The 21,454-nt window shown below is 34.9% G+C and overlaps 1 protein-coding gene across 1 annotated transcript; it reads left to right on the plus strand.

Annotated features, from left to right (window-relative positions):
* Nucleotides 1-2,395: 2,395 nt before the first annotated feature.
* rfx6 (regulatory factor X, 6) lies at nt 2,396-20,591 on the plus strand. The gene is made up of 20 exons (XM_015009648.2): nt 2,396-3,040; nt 7,218-7,371; nt 8,817-8,940; nt 9,278-9,339; nt 9,418-9,495; nt 9,602-9,629; nt 10,638-10,745; nt 10,837-10,914; nt 10,995-11,108; nt 12,240-12,289; nt 12,359-12,518; nt 12,595-12,739; nt 13,763-13,872; nt 13,950-14,067; nt 15,189-15,311; nt 16,190-16,396; nt 16,577-16,880; nt 18,183-18,547; nt 19,243-19,443; nt 20,235-20,591. The coding sequence occupies exons 1-20, from the start codon at nt 2,887-2,889 to the stop codon at nt 20,405-20,407; spliced, it is 2,856 nt and encodes a 951-aa protein (XP_014865134.2). The 5' UTR covers nt 2,396-2,886; the 3' UTR covers nt 20,408-20,591.
* The last annotated feature ends 863 nt before the right edge of the window (nt 20,592-21,454 follow it).

Genomic DNA, 21,454 nt, shown 5'->3' on the forward strand with positions numbered 1-21,454 from the left:
AAAAATGCTGGAATTTGCACATTTCTACGAATAATTATAATTATAGACTTATGTTCCACAGAAAAGTGATTATCAGAAACTCCTCTAAATAAAATACATAAAGTGACAAGGATGTAATGCATATAAGACATCATTTGTGGTAAATATTTGTTATTGAACAATATCAGCAAACTTCCCAAACTAACACCCACACAAACTGTATCTTAAAATGTTATTTGAGGGTAGTTTAAAACAAGATTTAAAGACAACAAGGTGGTTTTGTCATTAATTTTGTTAAATAATGGCCACAACAGGAATAAATTACATGTCAACTAAAGATTCACATTTGTACATTGGTAATTGATAGTAGTTTTTTAACCTACTATAACCATGATTAATGAACATAGAAACATAGCAGTGATCTATTATTATGAAACAAGAAATAAGTTTAGGATTTAAGAAAATCAAAACAAAATAATTTTAAAAAATATTCATGTGCACAAGTTGGAAAATATTCCAAAGTATTGGAACCAAACACCTCAGTAATTTTTGGAAAGCTAAGAACTAGGGAACCAAAAGATAAATAAAGCTGTGATGGAGAATTTATTAAATAAATTCAATAAAGCAGTTAATAGTTTAGGTTACAGGACCTCTTGATATAGCATGGATGGCTCATATGGATGGACAGGTGCATAAATAAACAAGAGGATAAATGGATGAGCAAACGGATGGATAGATGCTACTTTTATAAAGAGTGACAAGGAAAATGTTCTCACTTTATCCCATTATATTTACTGAGAAATGCATAAATCCCATACTTTTTGCAGATTTCACAAAAACCCTGTGTAACAATTTTTTTTATTTTCGGTTTAAAACTTTAAGATAAGATAGAAATATCTCAGAATACAGATATATCTACAATTGCTTTTTAACATATAAAAACAAAAAAAAAACTCTTGAACGGTTGTTTTTGATAAAGCGAACAGTGACTCAGCAAATTAGCTTCGTTTAGCGGGAGCTAACACCAAACAGCTAACGAAGCTAACTGAGCTAACACAGACGACCCAACTAATTTTTTTTTTTTATCTTAACCCAGTCTAACCGCGCTGGTCTGCTTTAAGACCTACTGGTAACAGTAACCGGGAACACTGGTCGAGTGGTGACTCCTTTCTAACCGAAGTTAGTGACCCAACTCACCTTGGCGCCCGTTTCCTGCTCGCTGCCACCCGGTAAGTCCAAGTTACCCGCAGCGGCTGGGAACCATTGCTAGCCTCGGTGAAGCTACAGAGATGCTAATTTCTGATGCGCATTAACGAATCCCGCGTTTCAGCGAATAAACAGACAAATAAATCGTCACTTCGTTCAGGCTGTTACAGTGAACAAATTAGTAAATGACTAATAAAGCATATCCATTTAGATAGAAATACTCAAACACTGACCCATGTTTCTATTTTTCCCCTTAAAAAAATACATTAACAAAATTAATTTCGTAACTATTGGGCATCTCGCGTAGGTTTTAAAAATAATAAATAAATCACCAAATAACTAACATCCAACAATATATGGTTATTTTTTTACATATTCTATTAATATTCATATCGTTTATGCTATGTGTGCACACACTGTAAGTCATTTCACTACTTTGTTGTACTTCAGACCATCAGAGGTAAGGATTTTATACTGACTTTATTTAAATGGCAAACAAAGCATAAAACATAAAATTTGTTTTGTTTTGTTTTACATTCATAAACCAATTAAAGGTATCAAAAAATAACAGAAAATCATGTTGGGAGAAAGATAGTCCAGACAAGTCAGACTTTATATATGTAGAAATAAAACTGCTCTCATTTAGTCGATATAACCAAAAATATTATTGAAGTTCATACAAATTGGGTTGTTTCACTGTTCCTTTTTGCACACTTTTTAATTTTATTTTTTATGATTTGCTGCACACACAGTTAAACTGAGTTATAGATTCAACATTAATCACTGTGTATTATGAAATACTCATAATACAAGAAGTTTTCATAGAAATTAATAATTTATTGTGAACAGGCCTTTTTTTAAAGGGACAGAAACAAGTTCTACATACCTATTTTGTTCCAATGTCCAATTTTTTGCAACTATTAAAAACAATTCATATTTCATTTTGTTTTGATGACAATAAGACTCCATATTGGTCCAGTTTCTATTGTTTTGAAGTGTGTGTCACATCTTATTTATACCCCAGGGAAACGGAAAGCAATGCATCAAAAATTAAACTAAGAACATCCCACATATATTTACTTAGTAGGATTGTTAACAGCTGCGATTTTGTTGAAATTAATTCATGTTTTTATGTCATAGAGATAAAAAAATGTAGTAAAATATGTTTTTTTTTTCAGTTTTAGATTAAGCTACTGAAAGAAAATATACATTTATTTTACTTTAAAGCTTCTTTTGGATGGTTGTGAACTGTAGTATAGGAGTCACATTTAACCCAAACGTATCCAGATATTTTAGATTTAAATCTTTCCTGATAGAATGAAAACAAAGTGAGAGCAGCTCTGAGTGAAATCTGTGTGTGTTTAACCTGAAGTAAAAGGCCAGCTGACTGTGGGAGGTATGGATAGATAGATGGATGGATAGACAGATGGATGAGGGTTTTCTGTTAATCATTGATAAAGTGGATTAGCTCAGTCTTTGGTAAATATGATGAATGCATCCACAGCTTCATTAGTTCTTCCTTCCCTCGGCACAGCTTCACTTTTCCAAAATGCTGGACCTGATGCTTGTGATATTCAGCTGGATCTGTGTAAATAAGAGGTTGAGACGTATTGCTTAAAGATTTCTTCATGGATCAGTAGATGAAAACTTTACTTTTATTTAGTTAATTTAAGAAAAAAAAAATTTTTTTATCTGTTTATCATGCCGATGAAACGCAGCAGTGAGAGTTCAGCCAGAGGCGACATGTTTCTTATTCACTCTTTTACAAAAACTTTGGAAAACTCAACAGAAATAAACTCTGATTTTAATGGACAAACAACTTTTCATCAAGAAGACGATTCTGGGATTAAATCAGGTAAATCTGTGATTATACATCTTACATAATTAAATTTTTTACATAATTAAAATTCAACTGAAGTGGATTTCCCCATTTGAATTTTATTTAATTCAAACGTAAATAAATGCAGTGACACTAATTAGCCACAGGGTGGTGCTACAGCTTAGCTCAAATAATATTTGTTCTGTTTGTGTTCAGAAAATGTGAAGTTTTAAATTTTGCTTCCTAATCTCACTGACTAAATCCACATCTTTGCAGCCATCCTTTTAAAACATTGAGCAGAACTTTAATCACTTTCATTAACACAACTTTTTTCATATGAACAAGAAAATTAGATGGTTCTTTTATTGTTGCAAGATGAACATTTGGTTGATTTCACACTTAAAGGTTGTCATTTGTGCAAAAAGCCTGTTAAAAAGTACATGTGACATTTAATTTGTAGTAAGCTCCCTGATAAAATGTCGTAATGTCATTCATTTTTATTTTATTGTACATATAAATGTACAAAATGTATGTTTTTACTTTCATCCAAATACAAAAAACTAAGATCTTAATGATGATTTTAAAAATTAGAAAGATAAGAAAAAAGAAAAATATGTAAATTGTTATTTAATTTGCTATAGCTATAGCTGATAAAAAACTAAGTGATTCTTCTAAAAATGTTCTTTTTTGCTTTAGCCCATTGAAATAAAATCTTATCATTTACTAACACGCCATTTTGAAACCTGCTCTTCACTTTAAGTATTTTAAGTAATAATATAGACATAATAATTGTTTTTAAACAGGAAATATTAGTGTAGAATATTAGTGATTAAGTTATTTTTGATTCTGGATTTTTGGAGACTTAGTTATTACTGATGGCTCCAGCCCTTGTTTATGTCTATATTCAGCTCGTTCTGTACATTAGCTTCAGTGTTGGCTCTAGTAGATCACATGACTGGATTATGCAATATGTGCTGGATGTTTGTTTTACACACGGAGAACATGCAGCCTTGAAAAACAAGCATTTGTAGCTAAAAACTCTTAATTTTACCTTAATTTTTTAAAGTATTTTAAATTTGAGTTTCTAATTTCTAGATTTTGTGATCTTCAATTAATATCTGTTTAGAGTCCTTACATTACACTTCATATGCTAAATTATATCTACTCTTTAAATAAAACAACACTCACCAACAATTTAACTTTGAGATTATAATTTACACAAATGTTTATAAATTGCATTCATGTTTAGTGATTCTTGAGAATAGGGACAAAACAGGTCCTATGGATAAAGCATGAAATTTGAATAAAATATACACAAAATATATTTTTTTCAAATATCTAACTAAACTAACCTGGGTCATGTGAGCACAACAATGTATATTTTTCTTTTTTGAATATTTTTTTTTATTTTAAACATTGTAGTCGGTGGATGATGCCTGTAAAAGCCCTTGTCCAGGAGCAGAACTCAACACATTCTTATAGTTTAAAACAATTAAAGAAATACTAAAATTATATATTATGACAATTAAGTATAAGTAGTCATATAAATAATTATAAAAGTATCGATAAATTGAATTAAAAATAATTTTTAGATATTTTCCAACTCCGTTGAAATTTGTCCTTAGTTTTTGTCAACACCGTCAGAAATGAAAAGAATGTAAAAAAATCAGGCATTATTGGGGGGCACCAGAACTTCTGAGGACCCCATGACGTTGTCTTTTCTCTTCCTTTGCTAGGAGGGCTAGTTAGCTCCGGTTAGCTTAAGTTATTCTTTAGTTTTTTCTTCTGTTTCATTCCTAAGTTGTTTGTCACAACCATGATGTGTCAACTCCATAACTGACAATTTAAAAAACTTTGATGAAATTTTGCGAAATAAAAGCTTAATTTTGGTATAATGTAAAGATTTCATGGACCTGACGAGCTACAATATGGCTTCCTTCAGAATAACATCATATAAATTGAGGTAGTTTGGCATTTCGTCAACTCCGTCAGATGTCAACTCCGTCAGAGTTTTTCTGACTCTTTCAGTGAAATTGTTGTCAAATCTCACTTAATTGTGCAACTAATTCATTTTAATGCATTTTACATGAATTGCATTACTTCACATGTACCAAGTTTTTCATTTTACTCACTAGTTTGTCACCACCTTCAGTTCTGTGTCAACTCCGTCATGCACTGTCAACTCCGTCAGATGGACTTTTTCTTGTTTTTTGTTTTAAATAATATTTATTTTATTTCTTGAGAAGCATTTGTCTGTAAGTTGAGTAAAAATATCACTAATGGGGTATTTTAAAAATCATTTTAGATTTATTTTTGTCAGATGGTGATGACAAAGTTTTGGGTCAGGTCGATTAAAAATGTAATTTTAAAAAAAAAATTCGCAACTGGGAGCCTGTACCTTAGCATCTTCATATTTTCTAAACATTATTTGTCATATTTGCATACATAAGGTTGAGAAATAATTAAAAAAAAATATAGGAAAATTAAAACCCATTTTGTCCCTATTCTCAAGAATCACTGTTGTATCTTGCTTTCTGTTCTTAGTGTTTTCTTTACTTCCTGTATGGCGGAGAAAAATAAAACGTGAGGAAACATAGCTGCTGCGCAAACAGTTCCTCCTTCAGAATAAGAGCATGAATAACCAAAACTTCAACGCAGATGTTGAACTTCAAGTTGAATAACTGGAATCAGCCAAGTAAATTAGTTCTTTAGGATCTTTCTGGAAATTTCTTTATTTATGGGAAGCTACGTTGGCTAAACATTTTCAGTGTTAGCAAAAGCACTACATGATAAATTAGCATCAACTATTGGCCATTTGTGAAAACTCAAAATAGAGACTGAGTCCGTCATTGTAGCGTGGAAACCACATCAAGATACTTTTTGGACTCTGGGACCCAAACTGAGGACAGTAGGGTTTAGCTAAACCACCTGCTAGCTGCTAGCATAAAAGGGCTAATGGAGTCTGTGGCAGACTGCCAGGGTAAAAATCACTGCTGACAGGAAACTAATACAAAATTTCATCTTACACTAATAAATAAGCATCCTGATGATTTCCAATCTTCTGAAAAAATATTCTGAAGGGGGATTTTTGGACCTGTGCAACATTTCCTATCCAAAGAGCCATTTTCTCTCCAATAAGCTGAATAGACCTAGTCTATAGCTGCTAATGCTACAAAAAAGACAACTGTTGCTTGATTTTAAACATCAACTGTAAGTACGCAAAAATAGGATGGATACATTTCCCTCTATGGGATGTTGACATTTGTGGAAAATTATGAAATCAATTAAAAATAAAACAACAAATAAAAACTAAATTAGTCAAAACTTAATTAACAAATGACATCTTTGCATTCTCTTTTATATCTAAATTAGTTCAACAATCTTAACATTTAAGTGTGACAAATTGATTTAAAAGAAAACAGTTGTGAACCTAATAAGCTAATAAAACATTATCTTGACGTTAGAATTGACAGGAATTTCTTTTAGGACTTTTTCTGAAAGTAATTAAACACACTGGTTTGTAGAAAGGCTTTTTCTTTGGAACAGGAATGAAAACATTTCCCATGAGCACAATAACAAGTCATTACGAGGTCACAGTACAGGCCTTAAAATTTATAACCGCATACTTCAGAAAATATGGGTCTACTTTATTGATTCTTTTCAACATTATCCACATCATATTGTATACTTTTGGTAGTACAATAATTAAACTAGTGGGATAAACAAAGTCAGAAATATCTCCAAGGTCGGATCAAAGAAACTAATCAGAAATTAAAGCTGCGAAGGAAATAAGGAAAACCTTGAAGGCTCAGTCAGAAACACCAAATCTAAAATAAATTAAAAACTACCCATCAAATGCTCCATTAGTGGAGAAAGGTGAGAGTAAACTATCAGAAGCATGTTAATGAACTAATTTAAGAGAAGAGAAATATAAAGAGTTAAGAAAATGAGCAGATTGCTGTTCTTTATTCCTCCATGTTTTTAATTACAAGCTAAAGTTTACAGTTGTTGAGCGCCGTAAAAGTTTTTCAAACTGCGCAACCCTACATTTACAGGAATGATTTTACTGAAAGAATTGCAGATTTATCAAATAATTTAATTAATTTCCAACTGAAACTGTAGGTGCATGCTGGAAAACATTTCCAGAAGTTTCTGCGTGTTTTTCAGGTGAATTTTGGCTTAAAATTTCCCGCTCTGTTGTTTTTCTCTGCAGAGGACAGCAATGAGACGCCTTCGTCTGAAGACGAGCACGACCTGATGGACTTGAACTCTGACCTGACCATGAAACAGAGCATCAGTTCATCCAGGAAGACAATCAGTCAGATCATCAAGGACAAGAAGAAACAAACGCAGCTAACGCTACAGTGGTAAGAGCAAACCTGGTTCACACAGAAACATTTGCTTCATACTTACAAAACATACACAAACATCCTGTTTTTACTCACTGTATGACATAAATATGTCCCGTTTCAGGGATTTCTTTAAGGATTATCTAACTTTTTTTTAAATTAAATAGATGCTACAATAATGAGACAGAAGGAATATCTGAGATTTGTTCATTAATGTCTTCAAAACCAGATGTTTACATGCACAGTTATGATTACTGTCTCTTTAAACAGTTGAGGTGAAAACCAGATGATGATGTCATGGCTTTGGAAACTTCTGATAGGTTAGGTGACACGTTAGAGTGATGTCACACTTTCTGGTAGCCATCTTGGTAGGTATCCTGACAGCCTCTATGGAGTTGCTATGACAACAGTAAACAGGCCACATTCACGGTCTCATTCTTGATCTCAACAGCATCGATTTTGTTATTTATTTGTCTTGCACATTGGTCAAGAGTGTCAATATGCTTTGTTTTTGTTAGTCTTGAAGCCATGGTTCATTTATGTTTTGTTTGCCTACCAAGATGGCGGTTCAGTGGCGCGGATCAATTCCGGTTCAGACTTGTGGGAACTACATATTGGATGCTTTTTATTTTTATTTTTTTCATGTGATAAGTATTTTGGTGTTGAGGTCAACTCCAAGGCATTTTTAAAAAGGTGATTTTCTCTTTCGTTAAAAACGAGGTTCTTAGTTTTGCACATAATGTTTGAGTTCTCCGAAAAAGTGAGGGGGAAAAATATTGATCTTCAGCTGTTTATTTGTTAATTTGTTTTTAACTGTAATTCATGCCATAATTATGTGTTTTTTATATAACAAATGTGGATAAAATAGAAAAAATGGAGTTCAGATTGAAAATTATCAGTTTGCAAAGTTGAACATTTGCAAGATAAAACCTAAGATTTTAATCTCCGAAATTTTTGACAAAAAAATTTGGAAATTTTGACTTTTGTAAATTCCCAATGATTCTAGCAAATTTTCGTCAATTGAAACTTCCATGTCTTTTTTTAGAATATTTCTTAGGTTAATCTCAAAATTTGAGTTTTTTGTTGTTGTTGTTGTTTTTTTTTGTTTGTTTTTTTTTTGTTTTGTTTTTTTTAGCAAATTTTCAACTTTTCAAACTCAGAAATTTCTAAGTTTTTTAAAAAATTTCTGAGATCAATCTTAAAATTTCAGATTTTTTTTCTAGCAAATTTTCAACTTTTTTCTTGAATTTTTTTGGCAGACAGTTTTTCCTTTTACTTCTTTTCTATCTGGAGTATCCCTAATACACCATTGTAATAACTATGTATGGGTGTCATGTTAAATATTTAGGCGTCACTCAGGGAAGACAAAAATAACAATTTACTGAAGTCATTTTTTCTTGGTGCTATTTTTAAATCTTCTTGCATCTCTAACACGATATTTGATCTTTTGTTTTTCTCTGCAGGCTTGAGGAGAACTACATTGTGTGTGAAGGAGTGTGTCTGCCTCGTTGCATCCTTTATGCTCATTATCTGGACTTCTGCAGGAAAGAGAAACTAGAACCCGCATGTGCTGCTACATTTGGAAAGGTGACTTTATTTTTTTCCTGTGAGATTCTTTAAATTTTCAGACACAAATAGCCAGATAGAAGGAAGGTGAAGCAGGTTTTATTTTGTTTTGCAGGAATATATCTTCCTTTGAAATGGTCCAACTGAATAATCAGCTATACGTTTAGCATGTTGACTAGTTTTTTAATGCATGTTTGTTTTATTTGTGGTTTTGCTGACCTATAAGAATTATTATTGAGATATAAAACCTTAAATTTAAAATGATTTTCTTTCTCCATTTGCCTTTGGTGAATGAAAATGATACATGCATTTAAAATAAATAGTATGAAGCTTATTTTATGCCTTTTCTGCTCATCAGACAATCCGACAAAAGTTTCCTCTTCTGACAACAAGACGACTCGGCACCAGAGGACACTCCAAGTAAAAAGAAAAATTAGGAAAAAAGTAATTTCAGGTTGGGTTTTATGTGAATTTATGCATAATTTTAACATTTTCCAGATATCATTACTATGGAATTGGGATCAAAGAGAGCAGCGCATATTATCACTCTGTGTATTCAGGTAAAGGTTTGACCAGGTGAGTTTATTTAAAACCTTCTGCTTTTAATTTAACTACATAATAAAATGATGTGAACAGCTAAAGAGTTTTGTTGGATTTATCTCTTGTTTTGTTTTGCTTGCAGATTTTCAGGAAGTAAGCTCAAGAATGAGGTACTTTTTTTCCCACAATGCAAAGCAGGTTTTCATACTTTAACCCTTAATAGGAACTATGCCTTAGTTTAGTTTAAAAAATAAAAACTGGATCAGTTTGTTCTTCTTTTGACACCAGCTTAAATGCTGAGGTCTCCAACACCTGAAACACCCTCAGGAAGTTAACTTTATTGGGAAGATTAAAGGAGATATATTACGCAAAATTCACTTTTTTCACGTTTTTGTACTTCTAAGAAAAACCATCCAGATGGTTTTTTGATATTAAGTTAACGTGTTTCGAAAACCTCCTGTTTGTTGAGTCACACTGTGTTGTTACCTAGCAACCTGAGCCCAGCCTGTTACCTAGCAACACTAGCTGAGTTCCAGCACATCTGGTCAGCTGGTTTTACTGCTGTATGCGCTGTACAATGGCTACTGGAAAAGACAAGTGTTTTGTTATTGACTTACCGTCCAGAAACCACTTGCTGAATTCTTGTTGGTTGTGCAGGAGGCTCCACTTCTGGTTGTCAAGGCTGCATGGTTGTATAACTGTGCTTCTGTTTGCAGCCATTTTCATGTGCTATATTTAACATCCATTTTTTAAATTAAAATATAAATAAAAATAGATAAATTGCTTCTTTTTTTCCAGAATGCCTTCTCCGGTTACATTCTGTTCCAGATGTAGACTTTTGGAAGACGTTTGCCTCACTTCTAATCAGAAACAAACTTCTTAGTTACGTTTTTTATCATTTTAATTTGAAATCTGCCAAGGGTATGAATTATTTGGGAGTCAACCTTATGTTTTTCAAATAGGGTTACTCTTATTTGCTTCTGTGATGAGAAAGTTAAAAAACTCTAACATTCAACAGGATTTTGATACAAAATGATAGATACACTGAATAGATTCTTCCATGGTTGATGATTTGTGATGTCAAAACGTGATTTCAGTATTTTCTGTTGCCACGATAGTATTTTTTCCCAAACGGATTTAAATAAAGAGTAAAAAGTGAAGTAGTGTTTGTTTTGCAGGGTGGCTTCACCAGGAAATACTCTCTGAGCTCTAAAACCGGAACGCTGCTTCCGGACTTCCCCAACGCCCAGCATCTCGTGCTGCAGGGAAATATTTCCAGAGAAAAGGTCACTGGTTTTTATTTCATGCTTTGTGCTTTAGTAAACAAACAAAATATGTTTCTAGATTTAGGAAGACTGAATTTTCTCTCTATTCCAGGTTGACACTCTGATCATGATGTATAAAACTCACTGCCAGTGCATTCTGGATAACGCCATCAATATCAACTTTGAAGAGGTCATTATCTGTTATGTATCAGCTCTTTTTCCTGATAAAGTACTGACACAAATTGATCACTTTGTTTTGTTTTTGCGCAGATCCAGAATTTCCTGCTCCACTTCTGGCAGGGAATGCCCGACCATCTGCTGCCGCTGCTGGAAAACCCGATTATAGTCGACATCTTCTGTGTCTGTGACTCCATCCTCTACAAGGTTTCTATAAAACACTTCTGCAGATTTACATTTTTGCTTTTTTATGTTTAAATATCATTATTCGTTTTATACAGAAATTCTTCACAGGAGCATTTAACTGCTTTGATGGTCTGAGAGAGAACCAAGATGATCCACCATGTTTGGAAGACTGCAGCTTTTTCTGATTTGATACTACTAACGTTGCTTTACAGCGTTAATGTCACGAACTTTACATGAACATGAAACTCTGTCCTACCAGCTTCGACTTAGAGCCCTGCACTTAATTAACATTAGAACAGTAGAATCTACTACTTATGGGAGAACAGAAGAGCCAATGAAAATAAATCTGACCCTAATCTCAAATTTTACTGTTTTTTTTTTTTTTCAGAATTCTGAGTTTTTAAAAAAAGTCAGAATTCTGAGAAAAAAAGTTTTGTTTTGAGATTAAAGTATAAATCTGAATTTGGAGAGAAACACCACTGTGTTTAGAAAAAAACCCCAGCAGTTTTTGGAAAACAGACAGAATTTTGAGATTAGAATCACAATTCTGAGACAAAATTTCTGATTTAGGGATTAAAGTCAGAATTTGAAAATAAAATCGCAATGTTTTGAATAAATCCACAAATTTTTTTGAAAGTGTTTCAAGATTAGACTCAGATGCTGTGAAAAAAAGTCAGAAATTCAAATTAAAATTTAAATTCTGAGACAATGTTATGTTAATGAAAAATACACACATTTTTGGAAAATAGCCAGAATTCTGAGACAAAAAGTTTGACTTTGAGATTAAAATCAGAATTTTAAGGAAAACAGTCACAATGTTTAGATAATCCATGATTTTTTTTAAAGTGTTGAGATTAAAGTCAGATTAACAGAGTTAGAACAACATTTAATTTCCCTTTGGGATTAATAAAGTACTTTTGAATTTGATTCTGAGGGGAAAAAAAAGATTCTTCAGGATTCTTTCAGGATTTTCAGTCAGGATTCTTTTTCTGTTTTTGCACTCAGCCTGAGGCTCTTCCACACCAACTGAAATGTAGAAAAGTCAAACCATTATTTGATGTTGTTTCAAGGGGAAAAAACAGTTAAGAAATTATAATTTATTCTCCTCTGTCTGATTCCGTGTTGCTCATGATTTGTCGTCTGTTTTCTCAGGTTCTAACTGACGTTTTAATTCCAGCCACGATGCAGGAAATGCCTGAGAGGTGCGTTTCTAAAACTTTACTCCAGAAAACTTCGCATAATTTAGAGGTGAACCTGTTTTTGTTTCTCAGTTTATTGGCAGACATAAGAAACTTTGCCAAACACTGGGAACACTGGTTGGCCTCGTCTCTGGAGAACCTCCCAGAATGCCTTGCAGCGAAGAAGCTCCCCATCGCACGGCGCTTCGTCTCCTCCCTGAAGAGGCAGACATCTTTCCTGCACCTGGCGCAGGTAAAACAGGCGAAAAACCAACTGGTTGTCTGGGAATGGACCTGGGAATGATTCCTATTCTGTCTGCGTTGTCCAGATTGCCCGGCCGGCTCTTTTCGACCAAACTGTGGTGACCGGCATGGTTCTGGACATCGACTGCGTGGACCTCAGCAGCATCAACTCACAGCCGCTGCTCAGCGCGTCGGCAGCCGGAGACCAGGACTCGGATATTTACTCTGAGTGTAAGAAAACCAGCTCCTGTGATGATGTTCGGTTATGATCAGGGTTCATCATCAGGGTTGATGCTGTTTGTTAGCTTAGCATAAATGTTAGCAACTAAATGTTTTGTTCTTTTAAAAAATATAACTCTTCAAACCTCAATATTTCTAAGTTAAATTAGAGGTTCAATAAAAATGTTAAATAAATAAACACATATCAAAGCCAGAATGAGGACTTTAAAAGAAAAAAATTGTTTTGTAGCATTTCTAAACATGTAATAATGCAACAGACAAATAAATACACAAATCAGTCATACAATTCTTAAAAATATTAGACAAATTAATAGAGCAAAGAAAGAAGAAGTGTTAAAGTAAAAAAGTGAAAAGAAATCGGATAAATAGATTATTAACCTGGTAACCTTTGACCCTTTGATTGTTTAAAAACTAAATGGCAGAACAAAATTATTGTAAACAAAATACTGAATAAATGCATAAATAAGTAAATGACATGACTAAATGTAAAAATAAATGAATAAATGTTGGAAAAAGGATTGAAGACATAAATTATACATTTAGTTAAATAAATAATCAATTATGTGAATAAATCACAAAATAATTCATCCAGACAAATGACTAAATGATGAAAAAATATCAAATTTAAAATTAAAAAGTGGGTAAATAAATTATTTTTTTCTTTTTTCATTAGATTTTCATACTTAATTTTTCTAAATTTAATCTTTTTTCTGCACATTTCATGAATTAAAGAAACAAGAAATCATGAAAATAGTTCATGCAAATTATTGACTGTTTAATGAAGTGCCTTGTTGGGTTTGTCCAGATTGTACAAAGTTCATCCTACATTTTTTTACACATTCTAAAGACCAGCTTTTAGGTTGTCGGTGAGACTCTGGATATAAATATTTACACCTTTCGATGCTTGTTAATTCATAGAATTAAACTGGAAATAATTTTTCCATATTTAGTGACAAAACCTACCCAAGTTGGCTGCAAATTTACATTTTCTTTTTTCTCTTTTTTTCCCCCCAGACGACTCCATCAGTGTTTTTCAGGAACTGAAGGAGCTGCTGAGGAAAAATGCCACAGTTGAGTCGTTCATAGAGTGGCTGGACTCGGTGGTGGAGCACAAAGTCATCAAGGTAGAGACAGTTCAGCCATCACTGAAGCAAACAGCAGATAAGCAGCTTTTTAAATCGTTTCTTCATGTTTTCACCAGCCTGGCAAGCAGTGCGGTCGATCCGTGAAGAAGCGAGCTCAGGACTTCCTCCTCCGGTGGAGCTTCTTTGGTGCCCGGATCATGCACAACCTCACGCTCAACAACGCCTCCAGCTTCGGTAAGGAAGTGGAAAGAGTTGATTCCAGCTTATGCTTTATGGCATTTATAACATTTATAACTTTGGTGTTAATGTGTTAAAGCAGGACAACTCTACAATTTACGGAAGGGATTATAAAATCCACTTTTGGAAATATTTTTTATCATTTTTAATTTCCTTTTTTGGAAAAGAAAAAAAGAGATTAAAATCAGATCTGGAGATTTTATTTTTAATCCATGTTGCCCAGCCGTAGAACTGGGTTCAAATCTTGGTTCACGTTGCAAAAACACAAAATCTTAAGAAATTATTTTGGTTTTAGTTTCTAATGCAAATAAATTAGCACATTTGAAATAAGACAAAACTAACTTACATGTAACTTTTCAGCAAGATTTATGACCTTGTTCTATTATAATCTTATTATTTATGTGAACAAATAAATAATTGTTTACTTACTCAAAATAATTATTATAATGGGCCTAGTACCTTTTCACCAATATTAATGATTGTTTTGAGTCAATAATTCCTTAATATTGATGAAAAAGTTCTGGTTCCATTGGCAAATAATTTCATTTATTACATGGGAAAAATGTCTTGTCATGAGTGAAATAATCTGCCAATGGAACTAGAACTTTTCATCAATATTAAGGAATTACTGACTTAAAACAAGCTCCCATTTCTTGCTGAAAAGTTAGTTGTAAGTTAGTTTTGTCTTATTTCAGTGTACTAAAATATTTGCACTGGAAACTAGACCAACCAGAAATACCTTTTAAGGTTTAGTGTCTCTGCAATGGAGATGAAGATTTTCAGATCTTCCCACTAAAAGACGCCTGCCGGTCCGATACGAGCCAGCTCAAAGCAGACTGCTACAATAGCATCATAAATCGTAATGGCCAGACTCGCTTTGATTACACAGCGTCTTATCTGCGGTCAGCGTGCTCTCTGTTCAAACACACGCACACAGGCTACGTGTGCATGAATAAACAACCACCATTTGGTGGCTCTCGCTCTCTCTGAAGGCCCACTTAAGCTCAAACACAAACGTGTGGCCCTGCAGGTCAAACAAAGAGCAGTGGAGCTCTAAAGGTCGAGTGAAATCTCAGCTGGAAGAACGTCTGAGCCGCTTTCTGTTCTGATGCTGACAGGTTCCTTCCACCTGATCCGGATGCTGTTAGACGAGTACATCCTGCTGGCGCTGGAGACGCAGTTCAACAACGACAAGGAGCAGGACCTGCAGAACCTTCTGGAAAAATACATGAAAAATGCAGGTATTGGGTCTCACTCAGAGGTGGGCAGAAAACCCAAAAACTGGACTCAAGATAGAGTAGAACTACTTTTACTTCAGTAGCCATCCATGAAATTGAAGCACAAAAGTATTTGGTTAAAATCTACTCAAGTTCTTAGTAACTGATGAAATTATCAATCATTTAATATTTAAAAATTACATAAAATGGATCAAATTATAAAGCAAATTTAGGTATTTTAATGACAAAAATGTCAATAATTCATATAAGTAACAAAATAACTTTTTCTAAATCAATTTCTTTCAATAAAAAACTTATGAAACTTTAGCAAAATCTGCAGGTCTGTGTCTGTTGAATTTTTGTTATTCATTCATTGGGCAGAAAATCCAGAAATTTGACTCAAGTAAGAGTAGAAATACTTCATAATAATATTACTCAAAGTACAGCGCATTAAAAATACTCCTAAAGTACATTTTTTCAAAAACATTACTCAAGTAAATGTAATTGAGCAATGTAAGTAATAACTACCCAACTCTGTCTCACTGGACCCAAATCAAACCAGCCCAGTTCGTTTACCTACAAAATTTGGTTAAAGAGGCTTGAATGCAAAACAAACACAAAATCTTACCAAGTATTTTTTGCACTCAGTGTCTTCAGTGGGTTTTGTGTAATTTTCTTCAGTGGGTTTTGTTGCAGCGCCCCCACAGGCAAAGAGGAGAACATGTTTTATTTTTTATTTAGCTTGTTTGACACTGTGCTGTGTGAAAGCGAACCACAGCAGCTGAAAGTGTAACAAATGTTGCAACTTTGAAAACATTGTTAAAAACTGTTCCCTCCTGAACTCCTCCAGCAGCACTAAATGAGGATAATTATCTGAAATGTAAGTTTGTCGTCTCCTTCAGATGCCAGTAAAGCTGCGTTCATGGCATCGCCCAGTTCCTGTTTTCTGGCGAACCGCAACAAGGCCTCCGTCTCCGTCGACCAATCAGTGAAGAATGAATCCTTGGGAGGACACGCCTACATGCCTCTGTCGACCAATCAGCAGCTGGATCTGGAAGCTAAAGCCGTCCTCTATCAGGGGAACGATGGTTCCGGCTTCACGTCTTCAGGTAACCATTATAACCATAGACATAATATATATATATATATATATATATATATATATATATATATATATATATATATATATATATATATATATACATGCTTATATTATGTCTATGATTATAACCGTCTGGCAGTTTAAGCATGAAAGCAAAATGTCTGAATATTGTCGTGATTCCCATCAGGCGGTCAGATGGACTTCTCTCAGGTCAGCGGACCCCTCATGACGCCGCCCATCTCCCCGGCCACGCTGGTCCACCGGGGCTCCGTCATCAACCAGGGGCCCATGGCGGGGAGGCCCCTGACGCCCTCTTCCTCGTCCTGCTCCTTCTCCTCATCCTCCTGCCTCTCCTCTCTCAGTGAAATCACGCAGCCCAGCCCCTGCTCCTCGTACCCGGAGACCCTGTACCACTGTTTGCCGCAGACCGGCGGGTTTTTTCCCGCCGCCGGCAGCGGGCCCACGGCTCAGAACTACCAAACTGCTCCCAGGTTAGCTTTATGAGCGGCTTATGCTAATATGTAATGATTAGATATATTTACTTTCACACCCACTAAATACAGTATATATAGAATAATTACATTAATGTAGGAATTACTAAGCAAAATAATGTTATTAAGCCCAATAATTGTCTGCTTTGGTTGTTATTTTAAACTTAAGTATTGTAAATCAGTGGGCTTGAAATGATTATTTGGATTAATCGTGATAATCAATTATTGAAATAATCGTCAACTAATTTAGTAATTGATTAATTGACTCAAAAAAGCCTATTTATTAAAAAAAGCTGAAATTATGTCAACACATTTAAGTATAAATTTTGCATTTAAGATAAAAAAAATTGGAAATATGTTTTATTCAAAACTCCTCAAATAGCAGAGTTTTAACTATTTTAGTAAAAAAAAAAGTTCGTAGCACCTTTTGCTATTGAGTCATTGATTGGTTAATAATAATGAAAAAATCAGTTCATCAGTTTACATTGTATATTGTTAAGCAGAAAAAGTTCAGTTTTTTACATGTTGGTGTTAAAATTATACTTTTAGCTGCAGATTAATCTCTGCTACAAATGATAAAGCATTCACTAAAGGAATGCTGTTTGCATTGTAGGCCATAAAAAGTTTATTTTCTTCAAAAAGGAATTCATTGTCTGATTATTTTTAATATTGTAGTAAAATGCTCAAGTGGTTAAATATAAAATCTGCTCAAAGTACCAATTTTTAATCTGATTGATCATCAGAATAGTCAATAAAATAATTGTTTGTTGCAGCCAGTGTCATAGGAAATAGAAACATTACATTTTCTGTTTTTGTTTTTGTTCAGGAATAGTTTATAGTTTGTGAAAATGAGAATAGCACTTAATGATTAAACTGGCTTATGCCAAGTATTCAAGGTTTGGAAGGTGCTTAATTTCTGTGTAAAGTTTTTTTAAACTTCTTGATTCATTTTCAAAGCTTTGTAGTAAAATGTAATCTAATGTTGGATTAAAAGCCAAAAGTTATTTACAGATGAACCCATGAACATTTGCACCTAATAAAAGACACAAACTTTTTTTTTCTCTTTGTATGAAGTTAAATCAGACCAAACTTCTGTTGCTTTAGATTTAATAAAATTATTTCTATGTGCTAAATGCAAGAAATCTTAACAAGAACATTTTTTATTTTATTTTTCAATATTTTTATCCCCTGGAAAAGTTTGGAAACTCACCTTGAAAGTGCTTGAATTTTACTGTGGGGAATTGTATTAGCCTGATTAATTTTTGAGAATAACAGGATTAATTTTACTGTGTTTTTTTTTAGGTCTCAGGTCCAGAATCCCTGCCTGACAGCAATTCAGACCCATAATCCTCCTATGGGGTGCCATCTGGCCCGGTACCCGTCCCTGGCCGATCCGGCCCTGAACAAGGACGGTTTCTACCCTCCGTCGGTCCACCACTCCTCTGGCAGCGGCGACTGCTCCCTGACGGCGTACGGCGCCGCTGTTCGCCCGCCCTCCAGATACACGCCGGGTCCTGAACCGGTCCAGACAGAACCGGGTTTGGATCAGCAGGCGGCGGCGGCTCAGATTCTGGACGCTGCAGATGGTTTTGGCTTCATGGGGGCCGGACTGAACCTCGCTGGCGGCGGCTGTCAGGGGTCGACGTACGGCGTTCTGGGTCATGGCGGTGAGAATTCTTAGAGTCCGGTTCTGTTTGAACAGAGAATATTTTAACTTCCAAAAAATAAACAAACAGAAAAATATGGAAGATGATTCGGGCTGCTGGAAAAAAAGAATGAAATCTGACTCCAAGCTCAGAGTTCTGATCTGTTTTCTCCAGAATTCTGACTTTAATCTCAGATTAAATCAGAAACTAGAGTCAGAATTCCTTAAATTCTAATCTCAGAATTCTGACTTTAATCTCTGAAATCTGAGAAAAAAATCTGAATTTTAGAGATGGGATTTAAAATTATAGAATCAGATATCTGAGATTAAAGTCAGAATAATTCTGAATCCTAATCTCAGAAAGAAGAGGAAAATAAGAATTTTAGAGATTAAAGTCAGAATTTCAGAGGCTGAAATCAGAAATCAGAGATTTAAATAAAAAATCTGAGAAATTTAGATTTTTTTTTCCATATTTACTCCCCAAATTCTGAGGAAAAAAAGAATCCTACTTTTTTTTTGTGAGAATTCTGGGATTGAAGTCAGATTTCCTTTTTCTCAGTGCCTCTAGTTAATTTAATTCAAGTAAATTGTGTTTTTGTTATGACCTTTTCCTCATGTTTTTCATGCTTGAGTTTTTATTCCCATTGGTTGAAGAACCAGATTTCTACTCCGACAAAACAAAAATCGCAGAGATTGACCTTAAGATTTTGTTTGCAGGTTTCTATGGCAACAGCAGCTTCTTGGCCAGCCAGCGAGTGAATCCTTTGGTCGATCAGCACGTGTCCGTCATCAGCAGCGTGGGAAGCCTTCGCCCTTTCTCCGCAGCGTACTCCGAGGTCCACGACCCGCTGAACATCCTGGACGAACCAGGAAGGAAAACATCAGGAAGCTTCTTCAGCGAGGCAGAATCTGGAACAGGTCCATACAGAACCACTGAGACCAATCAATCGCTAATATTTTAGCAATACTACTTCAAATATGCTCTACAAAAATAAATACAAGAAAAGGCAGATGTGTCAGGATTAACTTTTTTTAATATCTACCAGAACAATCCTGATCCAGTCTACTGTGGGGTTCTCCAAGGTTCTGTTTAGGACCCTCGTAGTTCTTGTTGTTAACGGCTCTTTCTTCATTGGCTGCTGTTTGTAAAGCTAAATACCTGGCTAGCTCAGAGCTAAATATTCAGCTTGAAGCTAAGTATTTAGCCAGCTCAAAAATAAATATTTAGTTTGGAGTTGGTAGTTACCTGCTCACTAAATATTAAGTTTGAGGCTAAATAGCTAGCTAGCTCAGAGCTAAACATTTAGATCAGAGCTAAATAATTAGTTTGAAGCTAAATGGGTAGCTTGTTTACTAAATATTTAGCTTGGTGCTAAATATTTAGAGCTAAATATTTAGTTTGTAGCTAAATGTTCAGCTCCAAACTAAATATTTAATTAGCAGGCTAAATATAAATGGTGACATAATTGTGAACATCTCAGAGTTTGGATATAATTTTGAGGCGCCTCAAGGTGTCATCTGTTCAAATAATCACAAACAGCTTTGGATTGTCCAGCCTAATGACCACAAAACATGAAAATCCCTTTTATTTTCCCATCAAATGTATATTTAAAATGCCTTTACATTGAGAGTAAACCAAGTCAGTCCTTGTTTGTGTGCAGGAACTAATGAAGCTGGTTCTGATTGGCCGTGTCTGGTTTTGTCCTCAGGTCATCCTCTTCCCGCCTCCGGATCTGCGACCTGCATGTTCGGACTTCCGTCTCCGTTCAGCTCCCAGGACGCTCTGACGTCTCTGCAGCGCGGCGCCGCCTCCTCAGAGGTACAGGACCTGGTTTCCTCGCTGCCGCCCATCAACACCGTGTTCATGGGGGGGGCGCAGTGATCGTACAAACACACAGAAAGAAATAACTGTTTTTATAAAGAACTCTTAGGCTGATATTAACTTATGGAAAATAACTAATACACACTGAAATAATACTGAAAAGAACTGCATAAGTTTCTGTCTCTTCATGTCTTCTGTGTATAAATAAAATGAGAAGCTGACTGACCGCACAACAAGTGAAAAACGACCCGGATGGTTTTTGTCGCTGTTGGTTTAGTTTCAGAGACAAAACTATTTTAAACTGGTAGCTACAGGTATTAGGAAGATCCAGGTCTTTATTTCATCCTCTAAGCTTGCGAAGCAGAGCAAAAGGAAAAAATATGTAAATGTTATTAAAATGTGTTTTCAGAAGATTTCTCTTTTAGGTTTTTCCTTTTAGTTGTTCAGGAGAGAAGTTTCAAGTCCAGTGTGTGCAGATTTTAGTAACTTTTACTTCATAATGAGCTGATACAAGCTGCAGTTAGTGATTATTAAGTGATAATTGTTCCTTCTGAAGCTTGTTCAGCTCCCTGTTGACTGAAGTGTAGAGATTTTCAAACCAAAATAAATAATTTAGTGAAAGTCTAATTTACTTAGCAAGAAGGTTTCGAGGTTGAATTTTTCTTTTCTGCTTGTAATTCTGTGTGGATTCTCTCTGGGTTCTCCAGTTTCCTCCCAGTCCAAACGCCTGACTGGTTAACTGGTCTGAGGTGTGTGTGTGTGTGTGTGTGTGTGTGTGTGTGGTTGTTTATTCTGTGTGTCTTTGTGTTGATGGACCGGCGACCTGTCCAGGTTGAACCCACCTGCCGCCTAATGACCTGGCGACCCTGCAAGCAGACGTTTAATGGATGAATGGAAGTGGAACTGATAGCAAACAGTTTAAAACGGATCAGTGGACCAGAGTCGGTCCTGCAGCCCCGGCATCCTGCATGTTTTAGTTCAACCTCCGCAGCAGGTCGATGTTCCTCTTCTTATAAGCTGTCGTTTCATCCAGGTGGTTAAACCAGGGACAGAACTAGAACATGCAGGATGCCGGGCCTCCAGGACCGACTCCGGGCACCACAGCAA

The sequence above is a fragment of the Poecilia mexicana genome, unplaced genomic scaffold, assembly GCF_051168715.1.
Source record: "Poecilia mexicana isolate PSO_F unplaced genomic scaffold, ASM5116871v1 scaffold_21, whole genome shotgun sequence".
NCBI lineage: Eukaryota > Metazoa > Chordata > Actinopteri > Cyprinodontiformes > Poeciliidae > Poecilia > Poecilia mexicana.